This window comes from Anas platyrhynchos, chromosome 18, assembly GCF_047663525.1.
Source record: "Anas platyrhynchos isolate ZD024472 breed Pekin duck chromosome 18, IASCAAS_PekinDuck_T2T, whole genome shotgun sequence".
NCBI classification, from domain to species: domain Eukaryota; kingdom Metazoa; phylum Chordata; class Aves; order Anseriformes; family Anatidae; genus Anas; species Anas platyrhynchos.
In genome coordinates this window covers 6,136,818-6,164,704 of record NC_092604.1, presented here as the reverse complement: position 1 = coordinate 6,164,704, position 27,887 = coordinate 6,136,818, and the positions used below count along the sequence as shown (strand labels likewise).

Sequence of the window (27,887 nt, the reverse complement as noted above, 5' to 3'; positions counted from 1 at the left end):
CTTGCATATGTGCTCTTGAAAAATTATTCTAAAAACTAGTGGGGGAGGGGAGTGGAAAGAAAAAAATCCCTTGAGTGCTTGGCAAAATTGCTTGGAATCTCCTCTGACATCTCATTGTGTTCTCTCTGTCCTCCCCATACACAAATCATCCAGAGGCTACGACATCAGGCATGGGGTCTGCTGGTTTACTACTGCCCTGAGCAGAGGAGCACTGAAAGGCATGGGGATGGGGGGCGAGAGGCAGGGAATCACTGAATCGCTGTTCTTCCTAGCAGGGAACAGGCAGCCAGGTGATGGGCAGCATCCCTTTTTCTCCAGCTGGCCCCGGAGCACCTCTAAGGTAATGCTCTTTCTCAATCAGCTCACTGCAACTGAGTCTTTTCAAGCCAGCCTAGCTAGAAATTTCATTTCTCTCTCTCTCTTTATATTCAGAACATTGGGATCATTTCTGAGCAGGAGGCACAGCACAGGTCTTTGGAGCATCCCTCACCTTGTTGCAAACCCTTTGTATGGACCACTTGCTCCAACGAGGCAAAGCAGCAATGCAGACGTGAATAAAGATGAGAGGAAATCCCCAGGCAAACAACATCACCTCCTTTGACAAGAGGGTTGAAAAACCCAGCTTTCCCAACAACACAGGTGGGAAACAAGGTTTCTAGCTGTTAGAGCAAGGACTTGGTGGAATTGTTTTCCAGTCATTTTGCAATGGGAACAAGCCCGACTGCGTGAGGATAAAATCTGGTTAATTCATGCACCCGATGATGTGAGGAGGCTGACAAAGCTAACACACAGTGGATTTAATGACCCCGGAATCCATTCCAGATCTGTGTTCCCAGACACCGACTGTCAGCAGGCCCTGAACAGAGTTTTCTTCTTATACAAGATATGAACATTTCCCTTTTGAGATCTCCTGAGCTTCCTAGTCCTGGGGACACTTGGGCCCAATAATGCCCAGCACCTGCAATGTCTCTGTGGGGAACTGAGGTTTAATTCTCAAACCGCAGCTTTATCTTTGTGTGCTCTGGTTTCCACCTCTATTAAATGGAACAGAAACCAGGCAATGTGGCTGTGATAAGGCTTAATTAATCCCTGTTCATTAAAGAGATATGAAAAATAGCATCATTTAAGACAAAGGGAGGCATGTTCCTCGGAGTTCCCCAGCCTGAATTTGCCTGGTGCCAGGCTCGTGGTGTAACTCCCAAGCCTTCAGGTGAAAGACCAAACTGTCTGGTCTGTAGTATCTGGGGGAAGGCTAAAAGAGAGACTATGTTTTGGGCTCCCTTGTACTAATTTTAGACCTGGGGAATCTGTAAGCTAAGCTGAAGCCTTTTGGTGCACCAGCCGGTACTGGAAATGTGCTCAGACGAGTACAGCAAACCTACATTCCTCTTGCGGCGGCCTGTGCACGGTGTCCAGTTCATCTTTTTCCAGAACTGGTCTCTGATCACTCATGGTTCCTCCATTAACAGATTCTCTTAGTGGGATTTTGTACTCGACCTCCTGAGATTAGTGGTTCAAAGGCTGGCTAGGCTATAAATAACAGAGACATTTGCGAAGCAAATCATCTTATTAAAAATGGGGATTTTTTTATCCCTCTGACCACAACAAAACTCTTACCGTTGAAGAGCAACAGGACTTGGCTGTGAACTGGGAAGTTCAAAAAGGGCCACTTGCAGAGCCGACAGACACACACCCTCCCACTTCTCAGCAAGATCACCCCAAAGGAGAGGAATGGCTTCTCCATTAAAAGTTGCAGGTTTCCTCTCTTCCCACTCCTGTTCAAGATTACCCTATTTGTTGGCTTTGCTGGATCTTTGGGGAACTATCTTCAGAGTTATATTTATTAGTCAAAGTAAAACTGCGTGGCAGAGAACTTCATCATTTTCCTCTTCAATTTTGTCACAGTATTTTCTTACCAGCCTTGGAGCCCTCGCTCTGCCATGTTATTTCTTCCAGTACTCAGAATATTTTCGTGCTCTTGCCTTCTTCTTTTGTGGGAAATTTCAGACATGCTGCAATTCTAGACATCTTTCTATGGCCGGCTGAAGAATAGGTTTGTTGCAGTGAGTCTGGATGAGTGCAATTGTGGGAACTGTAATAGGGGCAGGAGGGGGCCTCAGTTTGTGGGAAAGATGTAATAAGAATCCTTTTCCACAGCTTCTTACTCCATGGCAGCCCCTGTGGGGTACCCAGGGGGAGAAGGGGGTGGGTTTGTCTGGGAACAAAAATGAATCCCAGGATCTGTGTGCCCAGCAGCCTTGAGGAAGAGTCCCCTTCTCATTAACTGTGCCTAAGCTGTGCAGCCTTTCATGTACAGGAGAAAACCAGGAACTGGCAATGGCATAGGGAAGAAAAAATAATAATAATAAAAAAATATATATATAAATATGGTGACTTAAACTAAACAGCTTCCGTGCGACTGGGAGGAAATACACTGAAAGACAGAGCTGTTGGGGGACTGCCCCTCTAAATTGCCAATGTAAACCACAACTTCCAAGTTTTGAGCGTGTGCTACTGTGACAGGAGGAACCAGGTCAGCAGTAAGCCACCTGCTGAGCCATTAGTCCCTTCCTACACCTGCCTATTATAGAGGCCAAAAGTGAACTGTGGATGAATCCACTGGATTCCCACCAGCAAGAGGGAAGGAGAAATGGCACCTCCAGCCCCACGGCCAGGCTGCACCCACCTCCCTCTCACCCAAACCATGGGGTCAGGGGTGAAGAGCCCTCCCCAAACAAGCCTGGCAGAGGCTTCCCACAAAGGCACATCTGTACAGATAAGACACGTAAAAAAATATCCAAAGCATTCATGCTCAGGACAACTTACTCCAGAAGGAAAGCGAGACTACCAAACATGCTAACACATCGGAACAAAACCAGTGCGCAGGGAGAGCACGGAGGCTGCCACTACATGACCTGAATCCATGAACCCTACGGGACAGCCACACTTGTACCGTGACCTAATCCACACCACGCTCTCCTATTTAACTGTCCTCACCCACACATCTTCACTGGTGGCGACACAAGCGGGACTGCCCGCGGAGGCCATGAGATGGCTCCTTAAACTCACACGTTGCCAAGCCCAGGAGTGCTTATCTTGGTGGTAGGAAGACACATCCTCCCCACCCCTGCTCGTAACAAGGTTGACCCTGGCTGAGTATGAACTGGTCAGGGAAACAAGTCCCTGGGGACTTCCAGTGCAAAAAATAAAAATAAAAATTGCAGCTATTCACAAAACAGATCGGTCTGAGCGCCCTTTGTCTTTCTATTTATGCCTACTGGATCTGCCCGTCAGCTGGTATAAATCTGCCCAGCACTACTGCCTTTTTGTAGTCCTTGCCAGAGTACACCAGCTGATGACTTAATGCTAGCATCAATAATCTTTAGCACAAGAAAGGCCCTGAGAAATAAACAGTGCTGTAGAAAACCCCACACAACCAGTACATCAACACTGATAATATTTCACATGCAGCGGATGGCAAGGAGAGGCTGTTTACAAACTCACAGCAAGAGCAGTAAGGAAAAAAGTGGCCCAAGAGCATGCAAAGCCTTTATTGCTGAATTCCTCCTGCAGTCGATAACAGGTACTGAGCAGCGTCTGCTTCGAGACCTGCCAAGGATGCCAGATTAGAAATCAAACTGTAAAAATACCCTGTGATGGTGCTCGCATTTCCGTGCTGGTGTGATGCTGCTGACTGGTCCTCTTTGGCTTTAAATATGATGCTGTCAGTACTGTGAATATTTCTTAATCAGCACTGAAGAGTGGCTGCCAGGAAAGTAGAAGTGGCTGTCTATCAGTCTTGCTTCTGCAGAAAGAGCGATTGTTTAAAGGGGGGGGGGGCTGTGTGACCTTTCCATTTTTCAAATGTGTATCTGTTTGCCAAGACTGTGTCATTCTTTGTAAGCATTTTGTTGTTCAAAACAAATCTTATACTGTGTTGTGTTTTTTTTTTTTTTTCTGCTCCCTGAGTATGTTGCCATTCAGCAGCCTCATACTAACAAGTAACAAAGCCACATGTAAGATCCACCTCGCAATAACAAGCAAGTGCATACATCCTATTTCTAAGACACAAGCAACTCTGTGGAAACGGGCAGCGTGTTAGCGAGCTCTGCAGACAGGCCTGGGGTGGTCAGTCTGCAGAAGGAGCCCTACAATAACAAGTGCACTCTGGCTTTTGCTCACAAACAATCCTCCAAGAGTAAACAAGTGCAGGCAGGCTGATACTGCTGAGCAGCACCACAGCACCAAATGTGGTCCTCAGGAACAGCCTCTGCAGAACTAAGGCAGAAATACAGGCATGCAGAGAAACAGGTCTTGAGATAGCTAAGGATGAGAAAATGTTTTAAATCGTGAAGGACATACTTAAAATGCTCTAAAGCACTTTGAGAATACCAGGGCAATTATGAGGAACAGGGATAGCTAACAAACAGGCAGCTTATGTATTCTGTATATTGCTGTGCACTGCACTCAAACATATCTTTCATGGCATTCCTGATGAGAAGCCAACACAAATGCCACTCTGATTAATCAGGAAACTACCCAGCAACAACATGAAAAGTTTGCACAACATCAGCAAGCACACAACCTACTCTGAAAGATATCTGGGTGAGGAAAGGTGCTCCTTTCATCAATACAAAAAACCCTAAGGCTCAGTGCTTGCACAGATAATGAAGCCAAACATGTTTACACACCAGTGATCATTACACATGGTGATTAGGGGAGATCTTAGGTTAATTTTCATCTCAAGCACTCTGCTAGCCAACAGAGTGATGACCTGCTGCCCCACCTAACCTCTCCAGAGTGACAAGTCAGGTGCTCTTCCACAACCTACAAGCCTGTCTTGTTCCTGGGGAAAACAAAGACTCTCAACATATATGATTAAAAAGGTCAATGAACCCCATACACTCAAGCGGGTGTAATATGACCAGCTGAGCTAAAGCACAAATTCCTCTTGCTGGAAGTAAATAGCACACTGTTATCTCCCCAGGGGCCAGCCAATAACAGGAGGCATGTTCCCATTCACTCCACCAGTGTGTGATATGCTAGTGCTCTGCCTATAAATACAACAGCTTGGTTTTTGTTTTTGGTGTGCTTTTTTTTTTTTTTTTTTCTTTTAACAAAGCTGTGACAACTTCATCTCATCTGGGTACAACAAACATGCTTGAGTTGTGGCTACACAGCAGGGCTTTCTGTTGGGTGTGCACGTGGTGGTGTTTTCTCCACCACATGACCATATGTTGTACGGTCCTACTGCTCAGCGTGGCTGCATCTCTCCCAGTGCGTTAGGAGAAAATCAGGGCAGGAAATCCCAGTGGCAGCATGGGGACAGAGGACTTGGGGACATGCTCATTGAACTGCACCTGAACTGGAGACAGTGGGCTTTGGACAGTACTACAGCCCAGGGAGCTCAAATGAGAAAGAAGCTAAGGCACTGGTAGGGGTGCAGACGAAAGTTCCTTTTACAGTGTGAAATAATAAATATGACCATGACAAAAAGGCAATACTGGGCTCAGGATTCTGTCTTGGTACTATGCCAGCTAACCACGCTTTGTACGTTTAAAAATGACCTGGTCATTAATTTGTTACAGACTTGTGCTATGTGAACAAGGCCAAGTCTCTTGGATAAAGATGTTTTCTCTTGCAAGCCAACTGGAAATGCTTAGCATTTACTATTCACGGAGAAATCTGCTTGTCATATCTGTGACATTGCATTCCTCTCTGCACTGCCCACTCAGGACACCTCCCTGACAGTTAGACTGCAAGAACAACTTGGCTGCATCAAACCCAAAGTCCATCTGATCCACTGCTCTGTCTAGCGAGGGACATTGGTGGATGCTGAAGGTGGAATATACAATGTAGCTCTTGTATATGATGATCCTTTTCTTGCTGTATCCTCTAAAAAAACAACAAGCAATGCGGGCTTTCCTGAGTCAGAGTGTTGCATCTGGACTGTTGCTTCTGCATCATGTACAGCTCTGTTTTCCAGGCATTTATCTAATGTCTTTTTGAACTCATTTGGATCTAATTCTCTCAGGGAGACAAAAGGTAAAGTTATGGTAACTGGAGCTATTTATGTTACAAAGGAGACATGTAAGAAAGGGGTTAAAGCTAATGAATGGCTTTGGGAATGGACGGGACCTTTCTCAGAATAGAACAATAGGGTGCTTTTATGAATCCGGGAGGCAGAAAACACAAAACTATTAAAAAAGAAAGAACACTCTTTTGTATTATTCTGCATTAGCCTTCAGAACTCATTGCCACAAGATAGCACCCTGTGCTGGCTATAGAGAGCCTGTCTAGTCTTTTAGGTGATGCTAGTTAGCCAGAGGTGACTCCTGCACAGCTTATTGAATCAAGCAGACCATGACTTCAGGCAGCGTTCAGATGGGTGACTGGAACTGAATTTCAACTCCATCACCACTAAACAGGCTCAGAAACAGGGAAATTGCTATCAGAAACCTCCTTTGGTGAAGTATCAGGATAACAGACAGGGGTAACATCACACATGAATGCTGACCATCTAGTTATGCTCATGACTGTCCTTGCTGGCCTCCACCTTCTAGGACAGGGAACAGCATCTGCTTCCCTTACCTGGGTTGCTGCTGGCTGACCGATGACCACCCATCCTGGACACTGCTGGTCACTGTGATGTGAGACGGAGACGTTGGAAGCCCATTGATCGAGGAAGCCTTTGGGAGTGTAAACGCCACAGTCTTTGATGCTGGTCATTTGCTCAAATTCCTCACATACTCCATCACCATCGTGGAAATAGCACCTGCTGGGTTCATCTGCCAGGAGAAACCAAAGAGAAATCAAAAAATGGCTACATGTCCATGGCCTAGTTGCTAGGATCTAGTAACACCAGCGGTGGTGCATCTGCTGGTCCAGATCACTGGGGAGTGAAAGCATCGGTCATTTCTGGCCAGCAGCAGGGCACTTCTCAGAAAGTCAGTTTTTAGTCAGTTTTGTTATTGGGCAAAACCCTCAAAACATTTCTCAATGCGAAGGTTTTTCTGCTTATTTTTGTCTATCTCCATTTAAAAGGATGGAGACAGAAGAAAGCAGAGATCGAAAATATATGGAAAGACAATGTGGGTGTTGGCATAAATCCACTGCCTTGGGTGGAAGATAGCCAGCAGAGGGTCTGGTCTACAATGTTTCCCTTTTTGTTCTTAAAAGATATCTGCAAAACAACAACAGCAGCATCTGTGAATTTAGGGATGGCAAAAACTGCCAAGTTCACAGCCACAGGACCAAGGGCCAACCAGATCTGTTTATGCAAGGCACAGATACAGTCCACATAGTGTGAGGGTAAGCTTGCCACATCCACACACGGCTTCAACCAGCATAACTCAGATTTGACCTGAAAGGATCAAAAGCAGCAGGAGACTTTATTATCCTTGTCCATTTATTCTGTGGCTTCTCTAATGAGACTGCCAACAAAGATGCCAAATTTTTGAGGTTGTTTCTGTAACATTGGCCCATTAAAAACTGAACCAGGATCCATCTACTCTTTTCAAACAGACTGCATAGCAATAATGACTTTCAGTCATTAGAGTACTCTGTGAAATGGAAACCTTTGACCTGTTGGTATCCTATTTTGTATTGTATTATCATTGCCAGTCCCCAGAGGTATCCAGTTCTGACAGCCTGTTGTATTTTTGTCTGGCAAATAAGCCTGCTGAAAAAACGGTAGGAAATTAGCCAGAGCTGCGAGCTGGGCTGATGGAAACGATCCCTAAGGAGAGTCCTGCCGGTAGCATTGGACTATCTCGAGCTAGGTGTCAGAAAATCCAACGGCTGCTCAATTTTGAGCTACTTCCAAACTACTAAATCCCCTGTTTATTTTTCCTCCTAGTTTACACAGTGAAATACCATCATGAGCCAGAAAAAAAAATCAGTTTATTGCAATTCAATTATTTAATGACTTTCGCTCTTTTCCCCCCTCCCCTCCTCCCAATCCCCCGTGCAAAATTCTAGGTGCTTACGAGAGCGTGAACTTGAAAGAACGGAGAAGCCTATCAGGGAAGAAGGTCATTCTGCTTTCCTTTCATCACGACCTCTGCGGCCAACTCGTGTACGTGGATGACTGTGGGGAGCTGTGTGTTTGCCGGGCCAGCACTACGAGCTGGCGAAAATGAGCCAGCGTAAGCCTGGAAGCCATTCAGCCGTGCGAGCGCAGCACTGTGGCTGAGCTAATATTCCAGGGGTGGCCAAACTGCTTGACCCTACAAGTCACATCTTAAACTCTTCATATGGCCGGGAGCCACCAAATGTATACCACACACCTCGAAGAGCTCAGAGGAGCAGCGGTCGGGGGGAGAGCTTCACAGGCGAGGCTGACAATGGCTCCCCAGGGTGCCCCATTACTCCACGGTGGGAGAGGGCCGGGGTGGATGTGCAGATGGGCTCTAATGCAACCCAGCAGGACCGGCCCCAGTGGCCCCGCTGCCCAGCCTCCTCCTGATGCCAGCAGGGCCCTGCTGCCCATCATCCGACACCGGCCCTGCTGGGAACACGGCACGGGAACTGCTCGTGAACCGTGTGTGCCCTCAGAGCCCCAGTTTGGGCATCCTCACTGCACACCTTATTGCTCCACAGGGTTTGTTGGTGCTGGCCCACCACCACAGCAGTGTGGGATGGGAGAGATGCGGCCTGGGCCTGGTCAGCCCAAGGAAGGCGCAGAGCTCCGTGTAACGGAGGTTAGCTCTTGGTTCCCCTCACCTTATCCGTAAGCATCTCTTGCTCTGCGTGTCTCTGCAGAGAGCTGTCAAAGTGTAGGGCAGCTCTTTGCTGTGCCCAGGAACAGGGGGATGAAGCGAAGCAGCTCTCCCACCTCGCAGCTCTGTGTCCCACTTTGAGCGAGAGCCTCAGCAGAAATCTCTGGGAAACGCTCGGCTCTGGGAAGACTGCGGTCAGCAATCAAAAATCCTCAAAAACAAATCCCAAACATATGAAAATATCTATTTTTGGAAAAAGAGTTTCTTTGTCATTTAATGAAAAGAGGCTTATTTCCGTAAAAAGAAAAAAAAAAAAAAAAAAGGAAAAGCAAAAGACCTACCATATTAAAAAGACCCAGCCTTCAGACCACGAACAGATGCACAGTCAGATAGACACTTCCAGTGACACACACTGGCACCCAAATACATCCTGCTACACACCCACACCGACAGAAGCACTGACACACAAACACATGTACGCTCTCTTTACACATCCCCGATGCAGCCACCCCACCGATGCAAACACACACCCAGAAACTCACAGCCTAATTTTAGGCACACACATTCAGACAGTGTTTCCCTTGCCTCCCTGAAGCACGGACTTATTTTCACGATAGGCACTGAAGTAAGCACAACATTTATATAGCCAACATACTCCTGCACTGGCTCCAAATGTTCCCTCCTAATGCGATGATAAACGTAATGGGCTTCTGATAAGATCATGTGTTTGGGATAAAAGAATACTCAAGACCTACTCCAATCAGATGACTTAATTCATGCGCACATGGATGGGAAGGCAGCCCTTGAATAGCTGTGATCCAGGCCAGTGTGTGATCCTAACAGAGGCTAATTTGTTCCTGATTATGCTTAAGACCCCAATAAATCTGTCTGCTCGGAGCCTGCAAAACCCGAGGGAGGAACCGAATGGAGAGACTGAGATGTCTGAATTAAATGGAGACTGCCTAAAAATGCTTAACAAAGCCTTACTGACCTGCATGGCCACTCACCCTGCCGCCAGGTCTGCTGGCTGCATGGCTGCATGCCCAAAAACCGAGAGCAGATGAGGTACCTGCTCACCTCCGTGTGCTGTGAAAGATGGTGGGGGAAAGGGGACAGGTCCCCTGTTCAGAGTCATGTCAAAGACGGGAACTTTTCCAAATCCTTCCCAGGCACTGACGAGGGGACTGAAGAGCCCACATACAGCCCACGGCAGCCAGCTCTTCCTCCCGCAGGTGCTGAGCACCAGCTCTGACTCCTGATCTGGGATGGGATGCTTGGTAGGTTAGAAGTCAGGCTTCACATTCTTATAAGCACAGTGAAAACCAACCAGATTGTTTTTTCCAAAGACTGCCCTCACAAAACATAAACTAACAGGCTTCTTCCCTTTCCACCAGCAGTGTGAAAGATCAGTTGAATCTGAGAGTCCTACAGGCTCAGAGCTGTGGAGGGCAGTGTCAGGAGTGGTGTATCTCCAGTAAGCAGCAGCAAGCATCTTTATTTCCACAGTGGTGCAGAAGGCCTTTTCTGATCTTTTGTTGCCTACTGTTACGTTAAATGCATCCAGGGCCTTGATAATACAATCTAATTCTTGTCTCCACAGAGCTCTATAGGATACAAAGACCTGATGAAGGCCATGGTGATGTGCTGGGCACTCACGCCATGGAATACGTTCATCAATACTGCGGACTTCTCACTTTAAAATCGAATCTGATTTGAGTAATGTATGGAGGAAGAGAACGTGAAGTAAGTCTGATTTGTCCTCAAGGAGAATGACTTCAAAAAATTAAAAAACAGTTGCCTGGAAATCCAGCTTAAACCTAGAACAGAAAAATGTCTGCCGGCGTAGCACCTGGCAGCAGGAGACAGCGTCCCCGGGGACTGACAACAGATGCTGAAGGATCCTGAGCTGAACTCGGGGAACGTGTATTCATTCAGGCAGTCAGAGCTCCTTTCCCCTGACAAAGCCATCACTGAAGGCACCGAAACGTCAGAGCCAAACCAAAGTCCCTCTCTTGCCCCTGTTTTAGGCTAGTGGAAGAAAGAAATCTCTGGTTTAGCAGAGAAATCTGTCACACCTGAGAATCTCTGAACACTACCATGGCACCCATCAACCTGGAGAAGGGGGATTTGTGGGGGAAACATCAGCAAGACCTGGCTTGTTTTCTAAAATTGCCAATTGTAATTGGACTTCAAGATCTGGAACAACTGTGGGGCTATTGTGCATTGCACAGAAAATGATGCGAGCTCTGTTTGTCCTTGCCTCTTAAAGATGCTCAAGCCAGTGCAAAACACAGCGTTTTGCACCAAAATACAGCCCCTCCGGGGCTTAGAGATAAAAGAGGCACCAGGTAAGGAAGAGGACTGGGGGAGAGGCCAGGGAGCACCCACCAGACCCTGCCAGGGCCAGCAGGTAACTCCCCATCACCTGCCTAAAGCAAGGCCAGAAAAAAACAAGTGACACAAATCAAGTCTGAAACGCATCAGGAAGCAGACATGCAGGATATACACTTATCTGCGATAGGCAGCCTTCCACCTCATTAAAAAAAAAAAAAAAAAAGAGAGAGAGAGAGGGAGAGAGAGAGATAAAGAGATCCACTTCATAGCACAGGGCACATCCTCCGATGAGGCTTTTAATGTCCGAGCTGCATGGTCAAAGTGCTGGGGACAGACACTCGGGGCGGCTTCCTGTTTTCAGCTAGGATGCAGTGATTGGCATCAGCATAGTCTTCTTTTGTGCAATAACTACAATTATTTTTTTTAAAGGCCAGACAAAAAAAAAAAAAAAAAAAAAAAAAAGTATTTTTAAGCTCAGCTGTTTACTTAGGGATGCTTCCAACTATAACAAGCCTCATGCCACATAACTATTCGTCCGAGGGAAAAAGAAAAAAAATAAAAAAAGAAAAAAGGGGGGGACACAAAAATGCAGAAGCATTGTCTCAGAGTAACAAATTCTTGGAACAGAGTGAGCTTCACATTTTAACCCTTGAAAGGTCTGTTCAGACCTTGCAGGGAGGCAAAGGCATGCGGGCCCTTTTGGCTGTGGTGAGGGTCAGATCACAGGCTCGCCGTAGTCAGCAGCTTCTGTAGAAGTGGGATTTTACCCGTGTCACCTAATCAGCATCTCCAGCACTGGTATTTGTGTCCACAGATGAGAAGAAAAGCACCCAGAGGTTTCTGTTGCAAAAGCAGGAATAACTCCAGCGCAGCTCACACGAGACCAGTGGCTGAGTGATCGCAGAACCTGCACCATTTGTTTCGGTGAGCGTTTCACCTTTGGCTTCAGTGGGAACAGGGTGAGTAATGTGGCCTGCTGCCAGGGTATCTGCTGATCTCTTCTCTAATACTGAAGAAGCCAGAGACAGAGATACTTCCTGCTGCATTAAAACAGTCGAGAGCTATTTTCCTTCCTGGATATCCTGATTTGCAAAGAGGAAAACCACCGTGCAGAGCTCGGGCAGACCTCTGCGAATAAAGTTGCGTATCAATAAATTGTGACGTTTTTCTTCAATGAAATAAAGCAGACACCTTGGAAATGAAGTAAACGTGGGTGTTGCAATCTACTGCGGAACATCCAGGGGCCTCGCAGGAGGCTGTTTTCCGTACAATATGACAATCATGTCTGAGCATCTCCTGAACCTAGCGGGGCCGATATAACGCGCTTGCAGAGCACAGCTCCCTGGTAATTCAGCTGCTTTGTGGAAATACATTCCTGGGCTTGTCCTTTGTCTGGCGTGACTCGGCTCATCGGTATGATATAGCGGTCAGAGCACAATAATTATGCAATTGATCTGCGTGCTGCAGACAGATACAATTACAACTCGCTCACAGAGCCCGGCTCTGAAACTTGATATTTCACCTCCAAGAATACAAGCCTCTGTCACTTAAGAGAAAGGATATTTTGCATTGCTGGCAGTGGTAGGAAGACCTTATCTGCTCTGCGGATAGCCAACGGGAGCCAACACGGCCTTCCCCCCACGCCAGGCATGTTAGAAAAGCACTACAACGCGCCTCCTCTTCCACCTACCCTTGTTTCGCTCTCTGTGCGTTCGAATAAATCAGAAAAGCAGTGCTGATAATACTCCAGTATTTCCTCAGACTTGCATGGGCTTATTAGCTACGCTTGGAGACTGTTCAACTGAAAATCTTGAGATTTCTGTCGCACAAAGCAGCAACCGCTACAACCACAACAAGGCTGGCCGGAGCGGCCCTTTGTGACACCTGGCCCGCCTGCTTCAGAGGCTGGGAAGGAGCCCAGGAGAAAAACAAAACAAAACAAAACACAGCACACAACTTTGATGCCACTCACTAAGGAAAACAAACATCTTGTTTGTGTGTGTGGTTGGATGTTATTGCAAAGGCAGGTCTTGTGCTCAGCATCATCCTCTGAGCACAGCAAGCCGCTGTTGAGTCACGGAGGATGCTCTAAGGAGGGAAGCATGACCAGCCGTGGAAGCCTCTTTGATCCGTAAAGAGAGTAATGCGAGAGGGATGCAACAAGCAGAGGAGCAATTCTCTGCTGGGCTCTCACTCTAGCCGTGTCCTAAACACCAAAGCTGGATTGAGCTGGGCTGGAGTCACTGGCCGAGAGAAAAATGTAGGCAAATGCCACCCCAGCCCACATTCTCCCCCACAAAAAAGCATTTTGCTGCCTGAGATGCCTGCGCTCTCTTCTCTGTGGTTCAGCTGGCCCTGCTAAGACGGCACTATTAATGATGACAGTCTGAAAATCACTTTAAGAGACTTTATGACGATGCTGTTATTTGGCAAGTTACTAACTTGCCAAATGAGTGCTTAGACATTTTGGAACATGTAGCCACACTCCCATGAGCTGCAGGAAACAGTCAGCTTCAAAGTATTTGCCTTAAGCTGAAGGATTCACACAAATATTATCTGAATAGCTCCAGTCAGTAAATTAATTGCTATCCGTTATGAAATCCTGCTATAGATCCTCAGCTTCTTTATCGACAGCACTCTTTCCCAAGCTACTTGCTCAATGCTCTGCTCTTATTGATGTCCTGTGAGATGCTGAGCTTCCCTCGCCGGGCGGCTGGGTTTCTCCCGTGCTGCTGTTCTGCTGAGAGCCCTCTGTGGGGCCAGCCAGGGCCTATTTGGTGTTTGTGGGGGAATACACCATTTGCTGCTTCATGGGGCTGCGGTTTCAGCAGTCAAAGCCGTGTTCCCGTGCAGGGGTATGAGGAGGGGAGGGGGCCCGGCTGGGAGCGAGGCGCGCTCTCAAAGCATGCCCACAATGAATATGGATGGTCATCCATCAATTTATTTTAAGCACATTACTCCTCTGTCAGAAAGGGAAAAAAAGGAAAAAGAAAGAAAGGAAAGAAAAGACATATAAAATTAGGTTTGTGTCACTCATTTAACACTGCAATTTCCCCAGAGGATTATGCACCAAACAGAGATAGCAAGCTCATGAATATTAATCATTTCCCTGAATGCAATGCAGCCCTCCAAACAATAAGATTAGGGGAAAGTGCTATGCTTAATTTATGGATAATGGGAGAGGTAAAGGATAGAGCTCCCACAAAGGTAAGGCTCACAGCTGGAGGGAGAGGCCTCTGAGGAGGAGAACGACAGATCCAGATTTGTGAGGTAGCAGAAAAACATTTGGGGCCAAGCAGAAGCAAAAGAAAAGGTGCTAACAGAGCGTTGTCAAATTAAAATCATACTTCTCTCTGAACAACCACTGGTGACTAATGCTGCGAGCATGCCAGAAATCGGTGGTAAATTCAAGAGTTAGATATGTTTATTTTCTGTTTTCCTCTGCCCTGTGCCTTTATTTTGTGTTTCACATCCCAGAGGCCCCCGTCCAACAACCCACGGAAACATGTGCCTCGCTGGAAAGCTCGCCTTCCTCAGCGCGACTGCTCACACGTCGAAGGCAGAGGCAGTGCTGCCCTGCCTGGCTGCACAAAGCCTTTCGTGAGGAGTCCCTCATAAGCAAAGGAGATAAAGTACGGCAATAACAACACCAATAAGATGTGACTGCAAACCCCATAAATTACCAGGCAAACTTAAGGCGAGATAGAAGTTCTGCAGCTACTTTCCAGCCGGGTTTCAATGCGTCTATCAGTCTTTACTCATCTCTTTTCATATTAATCTCTCCCCCCCTCCCTTCTTTTACATTGATCTCTGCATCTTTTCTATTATATCCTTCTCTTTCTTCAGCACTGGAGAGCTAAATCAATGCATAATGCACATCACACTCAACAAAAGGAATGCAAATGAAAGCAGCGCTCTTTTTCAATGTCCGCACATATATCTGGGTGCATGTGTACGGTGTTTGTGTGTGGGAGAGTGCATACCAAGGACAAGGTGCTCAGCTGCTTGTTAGACACCCATTTCTCAACAGTCCGCCGGGAACAGATCAAGTGCTAAAAAGCTCTGGGTTCACACAACTGCAAATCATAACTCTTGTGACCGGGGCCCGTTTTACATGGGATTCATTGTCTTGAACTTGGCTGGGATCCTCACTAATCACAAAAATCAGGTGTCCCAGGAGTGAATAAGAACAAGGTGAAAGGAAAGCAGCCAAGAGGTAGGAGAGGGGCGCATCCGTCACAGCGGACAAGACTCTGACTCGCTGCTCTCCTACGAATCAAAAGGCAAAGTGAGACTTCCCCGTGGGACCCAGTTCTGGGCAGAGGAGATAAAATATGCAAAATCTGCTAAGCAAGGGGAAAAAAAAAAAGTATAGATGATAAATTTCAGGATGGGAAGGGTGAGTGTACCACAGGACTTAAAAAAAAAAAAAAAAAAAGGAGCCCTGCCAGATGCTTTCATTAATTAATTAATTAATCTCACTGTCGCTCTTCAGCATGTTGCAGGAAGAAAACGCTATTAATCTTATCTGTTTTCTTTTACTCGGCTTTGTGTTCAGAGAAGGCCAGGACAGCCTGACAGTAAAGACCACACAGTTTTCTTCCCTGCCTCCCTCCTTCCTTCCCCCGCGCCCCTCCTCCCGTGGCAGAGCAGATTGATCCCCTGTTATCTGATTAGAGAGGAAAGGAGGAGGGAAAACAAAACCAAGGAAAAAAAAAGTCTAATTTTATTACAGGCACTAGCACAAAGTGTCTTGAGAGCCTTCTGCCATTTATTCAATGGAAAGTTGGACCAATAAAAAAAAAGCACATAAACCTCATGATCCTAAAAGGCAGACAGAGCAAGAGAGACAGAAGGACACCTGCAAACGGGCAGCCTCCATCCTTGGAGATAGCCAGCGCAGCTGGCCATGAGCCTGAGCGATGTGCTCCAACTTTGAAGCTGGATCTAGCTTTGAAGTTAGCCCTGCTTGGACCGGAGACCTCCAGAGACTCCTTCCAGCCGAAATTATTCTCTGATTCATGGCTCTAAATGTAAAGCTTTATGGTGATTGCTTGTTCTGTTGTATTTCTCTTCTATCAAAGGAGGTGACGTGAGGTCTCTGCTGTGGATGTGAGAAGCCCACTCGGGCTTTGCTATCAAACCTCCTGCTACGGGACCTTGGTGACGCCCCTTCGGTCTTGCCTTTGCAACCCAAAAGTTTAGCGATTATTTTCTGCCATGTGGGACCCCATCCTGCAGACAATTTGTGACAAGCATTGCATTCACTATTGTGGTTAGATTTGCTGAAGTCTAAAGAATGCCTTGTGGTAGTTCAGAAACAAGCCTGGAAGGAAACATTTGCAAGATCAAACCCTGAGGCCCCAATTCAGCAAAGCCTCTGAACATGTGTTTGAGGCTCGCTGAATTCTTTGGTGAAGAGGAGTGATTCCTGGGGCCCTAAAAGGCTACATAGTACAACTACAACATCACTGCAAAAATAACACTGTCTGAAATAATTACTTGTTGTCCTACAGGATTATAACATATGTCAGCCTCATAAACATGGAAATATATTACACTTATTTTTGTCTCCTCCTCAAACAGGGGCCCAACCATTCTGTATTTTCCAAGAAAACATCCCACCAGTCTCAATGAAGGCTTTTGTTTGGCTAAAGACAGAGGACCCAGACTAATATTATTAGATTATGGAGAATGATGAATTTCTGTTCTTTATTATTATTATGTAATAAGTCCTGTCACTCACTTCCCCATTACTTTTATGCTTTTTCACAAGTCTTTAATGCTTGTTATGTTAAAACAGAATAAAAAGCTGTGCTCTTCATTTGCCCAAAAGATTCAGCAGCAGTTTCTCTCTATTTTTTACTGTCCTAATTCAAGACAGTCCAGCACCCATAGAGTCCAATAGGGCCTGTCTCACACGTATTTCCTTCTCTGCCTGCACCTTTCCCAGGGATTTGGTGAAGGCAACACCTCCCAACACAACAGCAGCCGGTCTGCTCCCACAGACCTGCCAGCACACGGAGGCCATCACCACCACAACAGTCACACTACCACAGTTGTACAGTCATACAATGAAACATTTTTGAAGACTGGGCCCATGCACCTTGCCACTGATTTAGTTAATTTGATTCACCGACAGAAATCCTCACTTTTGGGATTTCACAAACAACCAATTGGATTTCATTCACTTTTGTAATGCAGGACCTGTGCAAAACCACAGCCTCCTGAAGCTCATCAAACCCAAACAACTTGTTACCCCTAGATTCCCCTTTCCTTTTCAACAGAAGCAAACCTGAAAAAAACTTTCCCTCTGTGATGACATAGAATTACCTGAGTTTATACGGCAATTACTCATATTTTAGTCACATTGCTGTCAGACAGGTTTTTTCCATACTCACAACCAGCTCTGCAGCTGGAACTGGAGATGAACACGCACACAGGGTCCTGCACTCACCTGTCACAACACTGCCATGTGCTCCAAGGGTCAGGACTCCAGTGTGGGGACATGCTGGGAACACGATCAGCTCCTGCCCAGCCCACCCAGCCTGGTTTCCCTGAGAACCAGTGAGTACAGGGGAGGACCTGGCTGATGTCCTAACGTAAAGCTGGGATGTGGCCAAAGCACCAACCTGGACCAGGCAACTCAGGCCTGCTACTGAGCAGGGTGAGACACATGCAGCTGTACAACTACAACTCAAATCCTTGCCACAACCAGCCTTGGACTACGCCTGGCTTTTGGAGAATCCAAAACATTTGCTTTAGTGTTTATTTCACTTTCAAAATATTATGACTAATTTCTTTCAGTGTTTGAGGTCTAATTCAGCAAGTTACTTGAAACACAAACGTGACTTCAAGACCACCAATTGTCACAATTAGCCTTGACCGTAAATATTCTCAAATTTCAATAGAGTGATTTACATATGGAAATAAGTACATCACCAAATCAGGCCTCAAGTCTCACTGCGTGGGCTGCTGAAGTAAAAATGTAGTAGTTGAGACAAGCAGTCCCCAGCTTACCACCCAAGGGAAACGTGTTGCCTGTGAGATCCTTTATATGTTGCTCCAGCCACAAGAGATAATCATCAGATTGCCAAAAAGAGCAAATTTCCGTCTTGCCAACATTGTATTATTTTGTTTAGGACCAATGCCCTGAGCTGCAGGCATGGGATCACTGTCTGTCCCATCTAGAGTATTTTCTTGGTTGATCTAGATAAGGAATCTGTTAAACCTCTTGGGAAAAGGCCAACCCTTCATAAACATTAACTTTGGTTTTAGAAGGTTTGCGTGCTTCATCCTTCTCCAGGCCTTGCTGAGTCCAGTTTGGGAAATGCAATCCCAAAACTCAAAACTGCCCCACACAAGGTGCTACATAAATTGGTCTTTTCCCTTCTCTGCCCCCAGCATTCCTAGAGAGTTTAATAAATATGTAAAGCTCACAACTGCAGCCCTGCTATCCCAGATAGCTCGAGCATCTTCCGGCCATTGTGCTTACAGGTTTTGCTAATCAGAGCAAACCAGGCTTGCAAATGAAATCTGATTAAGTAGTTTTCACCTCTCAAAAAGGGGATTAGCCAGACCTTTGATCCTCAGATATTGATTTGCAACTCAAAGGAGGTGTGACCTCAGCTGGACTTGCTTCTGGTCTCAGTCCCTTCCCCTTTCACTCCTCCTCCTGTTTACCAGAAAAAAATCAGTTCATGTCTTCTCACGTAGCCAGATCTAAAGCCTATTGAAACCAGTGGAAAGCCACCCACTGACTTCAATGGGCTTTGGATCAGTCCCACAATGGCTGACTTAGCCTTAAGTCCGAGGCTGTTTCAAAGCCAGCAGAACCAATTTCCCATCAAAATGACCAGAAGCTGGGAAGATATGTTCGCCTTTCAGACGTACAAATTCCACCTTTTTTCCCTCTTCCATGACAACTCTTCATCTGGAAATGCTGAAAATGCTGTTGATTTTTCCTTGCATTTTGCGTAGAGCTGTTGCCCACCGTGAGTGGAAAGGCTCCGAGACAGACTTACCGATGCAATTAAAGGATAACTCCTGCAGGCAGAATAGGGAGCAGCCATCACCGTTGATCTTATTCATGTCATCACATTCTTCCCCCAGGTCTCTGCAGGCAGGGCACAAACGAGCAAAAAGGAGTCAGATGGCAAATGGCATCATCCCGATGATCGCTGTAACCCCTCTGCAGAACCCCAAAGCCTTGAAATCCAGTACAGCAGCGTTATGAGCCAACCCTGAAAACTCCTCTCCCTTCCTCCTCCAGCCCTGACTTTCATCATTCCTGGTTCACAAGCTTGCCTGGCCACTTCTCTCCTGCACATGTGGATACCACTTGCTGTTCTCTGATGAGGATATGAGCAACTTCCTTCATAGCTGGTGCGGCTGCAACTCAGCAGGTGGGGAGAAAGAGAACAGTAATCTCTGAAACCCTTTGTATTAAATCTGGAAAGGCCAGCCTGTGACCCCAGCACAGGAATAACAAGGTATGAAGCCCAGTGCTGGGCTATTCCAGGTGACAGCACTCAGAGGGGAGCAGTCAGCAGGGTGGTGTTGGGGATGGGGTCCTGCCTTACTCCAGACCACACTGTTGCAGAGGCACGCGGGGAGAAGAGTGCGAACCAGATGAGAAAGGGGCTGCCACAGCTGCAAGTGGGGCCACAACCAACCAAGCTGTGACACAGTCTGGTTCCTGCTCGCTCCTGAGGCAGCTCAGCTATTGTTCGACGCTTGCTGCAAAGCCACAAGTGATGTTTTAGGAATGTGCAAACATAACAGTAGGAGAAAAGTTATGGAAAGCAAAATTAATCTGTCTTTCTCCACCTCTCTCTCCAAGACTGCCCTGGATTTATATGTTGTTTGATTGTTCTCTTTGATTTCCCTGCCTGTTGGGCCTCATCCTGCAAATACTTGCTGCCAGGTGTATCATCTGACAGAGTTGTGTTGTGTGATTGCTGATCAGCATTATTTAAGAAAATAATACTGTCTGGATTAAGCACTTGCTTGTTGTTACTTCCATCATGTAAATAATTAAATTATCTAATGCCAGGAAGCTTTGAAGCAGGTGGCCTTAAGGTCCAACATAGTAAAAGAATAAACCCTAACATAGTTGTGAATGATTGTTGTACATTTTCAGTGGTCTGGGGATTGGCAGCTGGTGAGAGGGAGGGGCTGACCGAGCACACGCAATTCCCAGCGCTCTCTCTCTAAGGCCAAGTCTATCACTTCCAAATGCATCCCAGCTCCAGTGATCGGTCGAACAAGAGGATGTATCAGGAACCCGGCCGGCCAGATAGCAGGGGTTTTACCCTGCCCACCAGCTGCCAGGTACATGGGGCTTCATGTGTAACAACAGCGCCAAAGACAGTGTGAATTTTTCTAGCAATGCTCTACATAGGAAATATCATACAAATGTATATATATATGCAATATGCATACACAAACAGCATAAACAGCATATAGCATACTTTCATATCGATCCTGCTGTCTGGACTCCATTATCTGTATCTCTGTCTGTATCTACTGGTGCCAGGATAGCAGGGCCTAAGTTCCAATTAAATGTCATCATCCTGGTAATCATCAAGCACATGAGTCATTATCTACAGATGAGAGCCGGCCTAAGCTAAGGAGACATCAGAGGTCATCACTTCCTTTCTAGTCTCAGATCCTGGCTGAGTAGATGTGCTCAGATTTATCTGTTTGCTCGCTCCAGACTTACGTTTGGATAATCCCGTCTCCGCAGTATCCACTTCCAGAGATATACACAAGCGCGGGGGAAGGCTCGCTCTCCTCTGCCCCGGAAACAATGACGACCTGGTACGTGTACGTGGTCCCGTCGCTCAGTTCCCTGCAACACAAGGGGAAACACTAAGTGATTGTACATCAAAGGCAGTAACAAAGGGTGGAGAAGGAGCTACTGAAATGGGGGCTGGCCACCAAAAAAACAAGTCTTAGATTGGTCAGGCCCTCAGAACATTCCTACCTCATTTTGATGGGAACAGTTTTGTTGGGGTGCCTCTTTGCCGTGAGCACCGTCAGCACCCTGTATGTCCATGCTTGATTTAGGCCCAGCTCTGAGCACAAACAGGTGCAACTCTTGGCTATTTGACGTATAACTACTTGTTGATGACAACCATGCAAGCTGGGGCGCTGGTGCCTAGGCCCGGCCTTGTGCAGCGCCGAGTGGTGTGGTGCCAGAGTTACAGACCGGCAGCAGCGCCTCAGAAACCAGCCCCAGGCTTTGTGTGCTCGGCCTCGGGGCACTGCTGCTCCTGTCCCTCCACAGCAGGGATGGCATCACCTGCAAGTCGGTGCTGCTCAAGGAACTCCAGATACTCTGCAAACATTAATTACTTCCTCACCAGCCCCACGCTCAGTCCAACCTCAGGTGGGGCTAGTGGGAATTTACCTTTTGATTTAAGACAGAATTGGACCAGGGCTGTTTCAGTGACAGATAAATGTGTTATCTACTTTGTGAGGGTATTAGAACAGTAGAGTTTAAAAGGTTTCTTCATCTCCAGGACAGCGCAAATATAGGATCTGAACCATGGTACCAGATCATGGCATTGCCATCTAAACATTCACATAAAGAATTATCAAACTGCTATGTATTTATGCAAAACCTTAATCGCTTAAATCCCGTGCATCAGTAAATGAGAAGTGATTTTATGTGTAATACAAAAATAATAAAAGCTTAATATAATAGTTTAGCTTGAACAATGTCTTTGACTTTATCAGAACTCAAAACGTTCCACAAAGAACCTCATTACTATCAGCCTCATTGTGCTGATTTGTAAAGCCACGGAGCAGGGAAGGCAACACGATTTGCCTGAAGTCATCCATCAGGCTGCTGGCAGAGCCCACACCGCAGCCCGGCTCCCTCCTAACCCATGCCAGGCCTCTACTCACTGCGCTCGTGTTGCCCCAATTACCGAGAGCAATATAGATGTCTTTCTGTCACAGGAGCTTGGGCAGAAGTGTGTATTAATGAAGTGTGTACTACGAAGAGATATATCTGCTACACAGAGCAACAAGCCGCTGAAGTAGGTATCAATGGACTGTAGTTACCGAAATACTCAAGTTCGCGAAATAACTACCTCCTTACAACATTCATTAAATTAACGAGCATGACTTAAGCTCCAGTACTACACACTACATTTTTCAACAATGCTCTTTCTGTGTGCTTACAACACAGGGATGCAATTCTTTGTTACCGCACTTTAAATTGGGGATAAAATGCAGTGGAACAAAACCACCTCACAAGTGTTTTCTTATTGCTTCTTCACCCGACTCCTGTCAGCAGTAGCCTGTAGTGCCTATTAGGTAAACTTGAGAGAATTCAGGCAGCACCAGCAAGATCTTAGTTGCTCTACAGATCGGGGAGATATCCACCTAGATATTAGTATAAGTGTTTATTTAATTAAAGTGAAAATTCTCAATCTTCCACCCTAGTAATATCCTGAATAAAATGGTCCTAAGAGCCAACCAGAAAAAGAAATGACATGAACTAACTTCAGCGGCCAAACACACACTGATGCATAATACTGGGGGCTTCCTCTAGATTTCCCTCCTGGATAAAACCACTGATTAAGATGGGAAGCTTCTGATATATACCGATAAAGTGCAATTAGAGGCAAACTTTGATTATTAAAGGATGGTTATTTCTCAAGTTCTTTCTAAAAACCATAAAATATTTAAGATTAACAAGATTAACAAAATCTAAATTTGCAAAAATTTAGATTTTGCCACTGAATATCTGCTAACCACAAAAAAGTTCAATTCTTAGAAAAGACTTCATACAAATGAACAGTTCAGGCAGCTATAACAGATACAAAATAAACAAACCAACAGTGTTTTCCGATGTACTGCGATGACATGCGCAAGTGTCAAACACTTGCAGAAGTTTTCAAATTCTGACTTTGCGTATGATTTCCACCAACAGGTGATGGACAGGCATTCAGCTCACAGCAGAAAGTGTGTCTCTGCGAGCGTGTTTTAGTGTGTGGGAGTGTTTGTGTATGCTTGTGTATACATGTAAGCAAACCGAAAACAGGAAAAGTTCACATTTGTTTATGTACAGGGTGGGAAGTTGGCAGAACATAATGGAAGAAGATATAGCACTAAATTAAGCACAGGGGAGAATATGGTGTTTATGAATTATTAGGTGATTGGAGATGAATGTGTATGTGGGTGAATAAGACAGAAAACTGGAAATGAATGCTATTAGGTGGGGAGAGCTCTGGCGTATTTACTTATATGGGCTGTGAACACACAACTCCATTTGCAGAGAGCATGCTACGCACGTCAGAGAAGAATGACTTCAAGCACTGTGGTCTAATCCTGTCACCTGCTCCCTGCTGGCGAGGGGAGATCCCAGCTGCAGCCTGCTGCGAACACAATGCTCTTGGAGAAGTGCTATGCCTTCACAGGCTTGGGATCCTTACAGTTTAGTGACAGAAAATAATTAAAAACAAAACAAATCAAAACAAAAAAACATACAGTGAGCAAAATATCCGATGCCTTACTCATACATTTCAGTATGTGTGCAGCCTGGCTTCCCTTACTTCTACAAATCTCAGGTACAAAATAGCCACTTGCTGATTTGTGCTCACAATGCCCCATGAGCTCTAAATGTAATACCCTTGTCTTAGGCTGCAATACAGAGAAAGACGATGACGAATGCTTAGGGACATACAGGCACTGCAAAACAAAGACAGGAATGGGAGACAGTGCCCCGTGCAGCCATGGCATGAACCATCACCGTCCTCATCCCTGCTCCCCTTCTGGACAGCCCAGCTGAGAGCAACCTCGCATTTCACAACCTCCAGGCTGTCACAGCCAGGGCAGGACCAACAAAGCAACCCGCCATGCCCAGAGAATGGCTGGCAGAGATAAGAAGGGGGAGCACGGCTGCTCCAGCATCACCACGCAGCCCCAGCTGGAGGTTTGTCTGGACTGGGGCAAAAAAGTCACGTCAGAAATTCAAACTCAAGCCACCGAGCTTTCAGCTCACCCTGGCCCAGTGCAACCAGCAGCAAAACCCTGATGGCAGCTGACTGTCTGACCTGGTAAATGTATGGCATCTGCAGCTACTCAGATTGTTAGCATTCCTTCACAGTACCCACATTTCAGAAAAATATACCTGCTAAAGGGAAGGTAGGTGCAATACTTAGGGCAGTAACCCAGTACCAGAGTGAGGAAGAAAGGAAGAAGCGCAGGAAGGAAGGGAAAAAAAAAGAGAATTTATTCTCTCCTATATAGTTATGGAGCACCAAGGTCAATATTACAGACTCTATCTGGAGATGTCAGCAAGACAAGTGCTGCTCCAAGCGGTGATAAAAGCAAGATTTTGACCATTAATTTTCCCTCCCGCCTGCCCTTGCAGCCGATGGCACTGAGAGCGATAACACGCTCTTTCCACTCCGCTGTCAGCCAGGTCCGACACGCGCCGCCTTCACGCGATGCTGCTTAAGGAAGTGAGACAGAAGAACATCTTTAACATTAAGGATGTGAACAAACACTCTTTTAAATTTATATCTATGGTCTTTTAATGACCTTTTCGAGAACTGAGTAAGCCGCATTGATCGCTGCAGCTTCCGCCCGTGGGGAGGCAGTCTTATTAAAAAGCAATGACTCAAGCCCTCTGCTTAGAGGGGGAATTAGAGCGTGCCGTGCAAAATACCATGAGGGCTACTCTTCTGTCTGCTGTGGCAAGTGACAGATCCAGGGTCAGAAATATAAAACCTTCTAATTCTTTTCCTGTTTTCTCTGCAGAGGCCAGGCAGTTGAGTTCAACTTGCTGTGTCCTGTGGGTGAGGGACGTTTGCTTTCAGACTGCATGTTCCTGTAAACCAGGAACCTCTGGGAAGTAGTTTTGTACTCAGACCAAGGTGGGTTTAAAGGATGATTGGATTTACAGGTGCAATATAGATGCCCTGCTGAACCTCAAGTGCCAGCAGACCTGCAAGGGCTGACACAGTCCCACCAGCTCTGTGCCCATGGTAGGGCTGCAGCACCCAAGGACATGGTACGGCTCTTGAGATGCAGTGAAAGCACTGGGGGAAAGCAAGTGGCCTGCTCCCTTCTCCCTACCATAGTGGCTTTTCCTATTACAAATAAGAGCATAAAGTTTCTTTTTTTTTTTTTTTTTTTTTTTTTTTTTAACAGAACAGACTCCTGTTTCCAACAAAATTGAAAATATCCTTAGGGCTGATCCCAGTTTCTGCCCTATGAAAACACAAATGGCCATAAAGCAATGAAAGCAGACAGTGTTCCTGTTATTTAAGGACAAGATGACAAGGTCTTAGGCATCTCCAGCTAAATTATGTCTGTCAGAGGAACTGTTATGTGAAACACGCAAATCCTGCATCCCAAGCATCCTTGCAAAGGACCCATCTTGCTTTGGTCTTAAATAGGCTCCAAAGCCTTGAGCCAAAAGACAGCGTTTCCTGAACAGCTCTCTGCAGCCAGCGTGAGCCTGGTCTGCCAACAATCCCCGTGTCCCTCTAACACTGTGTCCCTCTAACACCGTGTCCCTCTAACACCGTCGCCTTTGCTCTTCTTCTCTAGCAAGGAAGCCTCCCTGAGCAAAACAGGAAATCTGCTGGCAGCAAATAGCCACAACTCCCATTGGCAGTGGTTGCAATGCTTTCGACCAGCTGCTCTAAGCGGGCTGAGTATGAGGATGCACAGCAGAGCTGAAGGTCTGCATTGCCTCCAGTCCTGCTCTCCGCAGCCTGGAGCTGTCCAGTCGATTCTCCCTGCGCTGCTCACAGTCATGCACAGGCACCCAAACACCCAAGGTCATCTACAGAGGTCCCAAATACCCCAAATGTTGACTAATTCACCGCTCAGATATGGTTGGAGCCTCTCAGCCCCACGCAGTGACCTAGGCACCCTGCTTCTGGCTCCAAGGAGCTGAGCACTGCTCCCGTCACTGCTGCTCATGAACCTCTGCTGGATTTTGCCTCTCAGTGATGCCACCGTGGTGTTTGCAGGATCCCCCGCCTTCAGGTGCTCCAAAAGCAACGGATAAAGAACAACTCAGGGGAAGAGGTCATTTCAGGACAGATTCGCTCCCCGGCTGCCCTCCTTTTTCCTGCATTGCCATTGACTGTCTATATAGGACCGTTCTTTCATCTTCTTCTCTCTCACACGCACTCCCCTCGCCTTGCCTTTCCTCCTTTTAATAAAAATGGCATGACAAGCACGGCAGAAGATAATGAAGAGAATTCCTGCCCGACTCTGCAGTTGGGAGAAAGGAGGGGTGGGATCCTGTAAACAAAAGAAGGACGGCAAAAATCCAGAGCTCTTGCACGGGCTGTTTTTTCAGCTGCACTCCGATCTCTGGCTGTTTGGATAAGCCCAGCAACACGGCAGGTGCAAAGGCCTCAGAACAAGGCTCCTGGCCCTCTCTGGCTGACTCAGAAGACATAAATACCTAGAAAGCAGCCTTGGAGAAGCTTTTCACTCTACCCCTGATAAGTTAGGTCCCAACAGAGGCAGTGGGTTTGCTCTGTGCCCTCTAGCTTTCTTTTATGATTTGCTCATTTATGAGCAAACCGAAACAGGGCAGTGGAAGTATCAAGTGAGTGCCCATTGTCTGGATGTGAGGATGGGGACTGGATGGTGGATTTCTGCTCCCAAGCCTTGCTTAAACATGGACTGGGCTTTTCCAGGGAAGAACAACAGGGCAGCATCGGGCCTGAACAGATAATCACAGGTGAACTCTTTCTGCTATGAGATTGCTTAGCTACCTGAAGGCCAGCATCTCACCATTCAATGCAGGTGCATCAAGATGATGGCCAAATTCAATTTCTGCTTCCAGCTGTGTGAAGAAGGCATTTCCAGTAACACCTAACATAACCACCTCACCCATTTCTGCAACACCAGAAGGACCTCATGCATTCAAGGTTGAAGTCACAGGCTGAGCAATCAAATCTGGTAGAAAAAGGACAATATCCTTTGCTCCACAAAATACTTCCACGAACCAAAGTCACCACCACCTCTCATAACTTCAACAAAATCTGAATAGCCACTTAACTATGTAGCCCTGCTCTTGCTTACACTGGTGTAAGTGAGAAAACAGAAGCAGTTTTAAAGACTGGAGTGAGACCCCTTGGGTTTAACCCCCAGCAGCTGAGCTGCAGGCCTGTTCCCCTGAGTTGTGCCCATGGGCACGTGCTGCCCCGACCAGCTCCCCACAGCACACAGCTCCCAAATCCCAGCTCTGGCTAGGACCTTGGGCACGCTGAACATTTGTCTTCAAACAGAACCCTTGCTTCTGTCCTTCATGCGAGAATCGTAAGTTTGTAAAGTAGCAAACATATAGATATACATGCAACTGATTAACTCCAGCAGGCTTTGATATAATCGTCCAAGTATTTGCCCTGGTACCAATTTAAAACACAGTAGCACATTTAATAAAAAACAAAGTTTGTGGCCAAGGCCTGAAAGATATTTCTTGATCATTGTTTTCTCTTCTTACAAGAAAAAAAAATAAACTTCAACAGTCAGTTTTCGACTTCCTTGGTTGAACAACAACAACACAAACAACCATGCGAATTTTTCAAGTGGATGATAGAGATGCAGGATCTAAATCAGATTGGGTTACAAACACCAGGGTAATGTAAATGCTAGGGGCCCGGGGCCTCACGTGGGTGTTTGCACCAGACAGGCAATTTCATGGCAGTACACAGGTTAAGTGTCGGAGCACCTGGTTGCTATTAGAAGCAGGGAAGGAGGGGGAAAATCTGTTTTGTTCAGTTCCTCACGGCTGCGATCAGACCCTAGGCTGAGACAGGAGCACTTCTCGATGGGCAGCTCAGG

General features: G+C 46.4%; 1 protein-coding gene across 10 annotated transcripts in view; it reads right to left on the bottom strand.

The window, feature by feature from the left end:
* PAPPA (pappalysin 1) overlaps positions 1–27,887 on the bottom strand; it is a 383,667-nt gene that overhangs the window by 71,768 nt on the left and 284,012 nt on the right. For all 10 annotated transcript variants that reach the window (XM_072025100.1, XM_072025099.1, XM_072025103.1 and 7 more), the window contains 3 exons: positions 20,779–20,907; positions 19,079–19,170; positions 6,592–6,788 (listed from right to left, as the gene is read on the bottom strand). In XM_072025100.1, the coding sequence (XP_071881201.1) occupies positions 6,592–6,788; positions 19,079–19,170; positions 20,779–20,907 (418 nt within the window). The remainder of the gene's footprint in view (positions 1–6,591; positions 6,789–19,078; positions 19,171–20,778; positions 20,908–27,887) is intronic.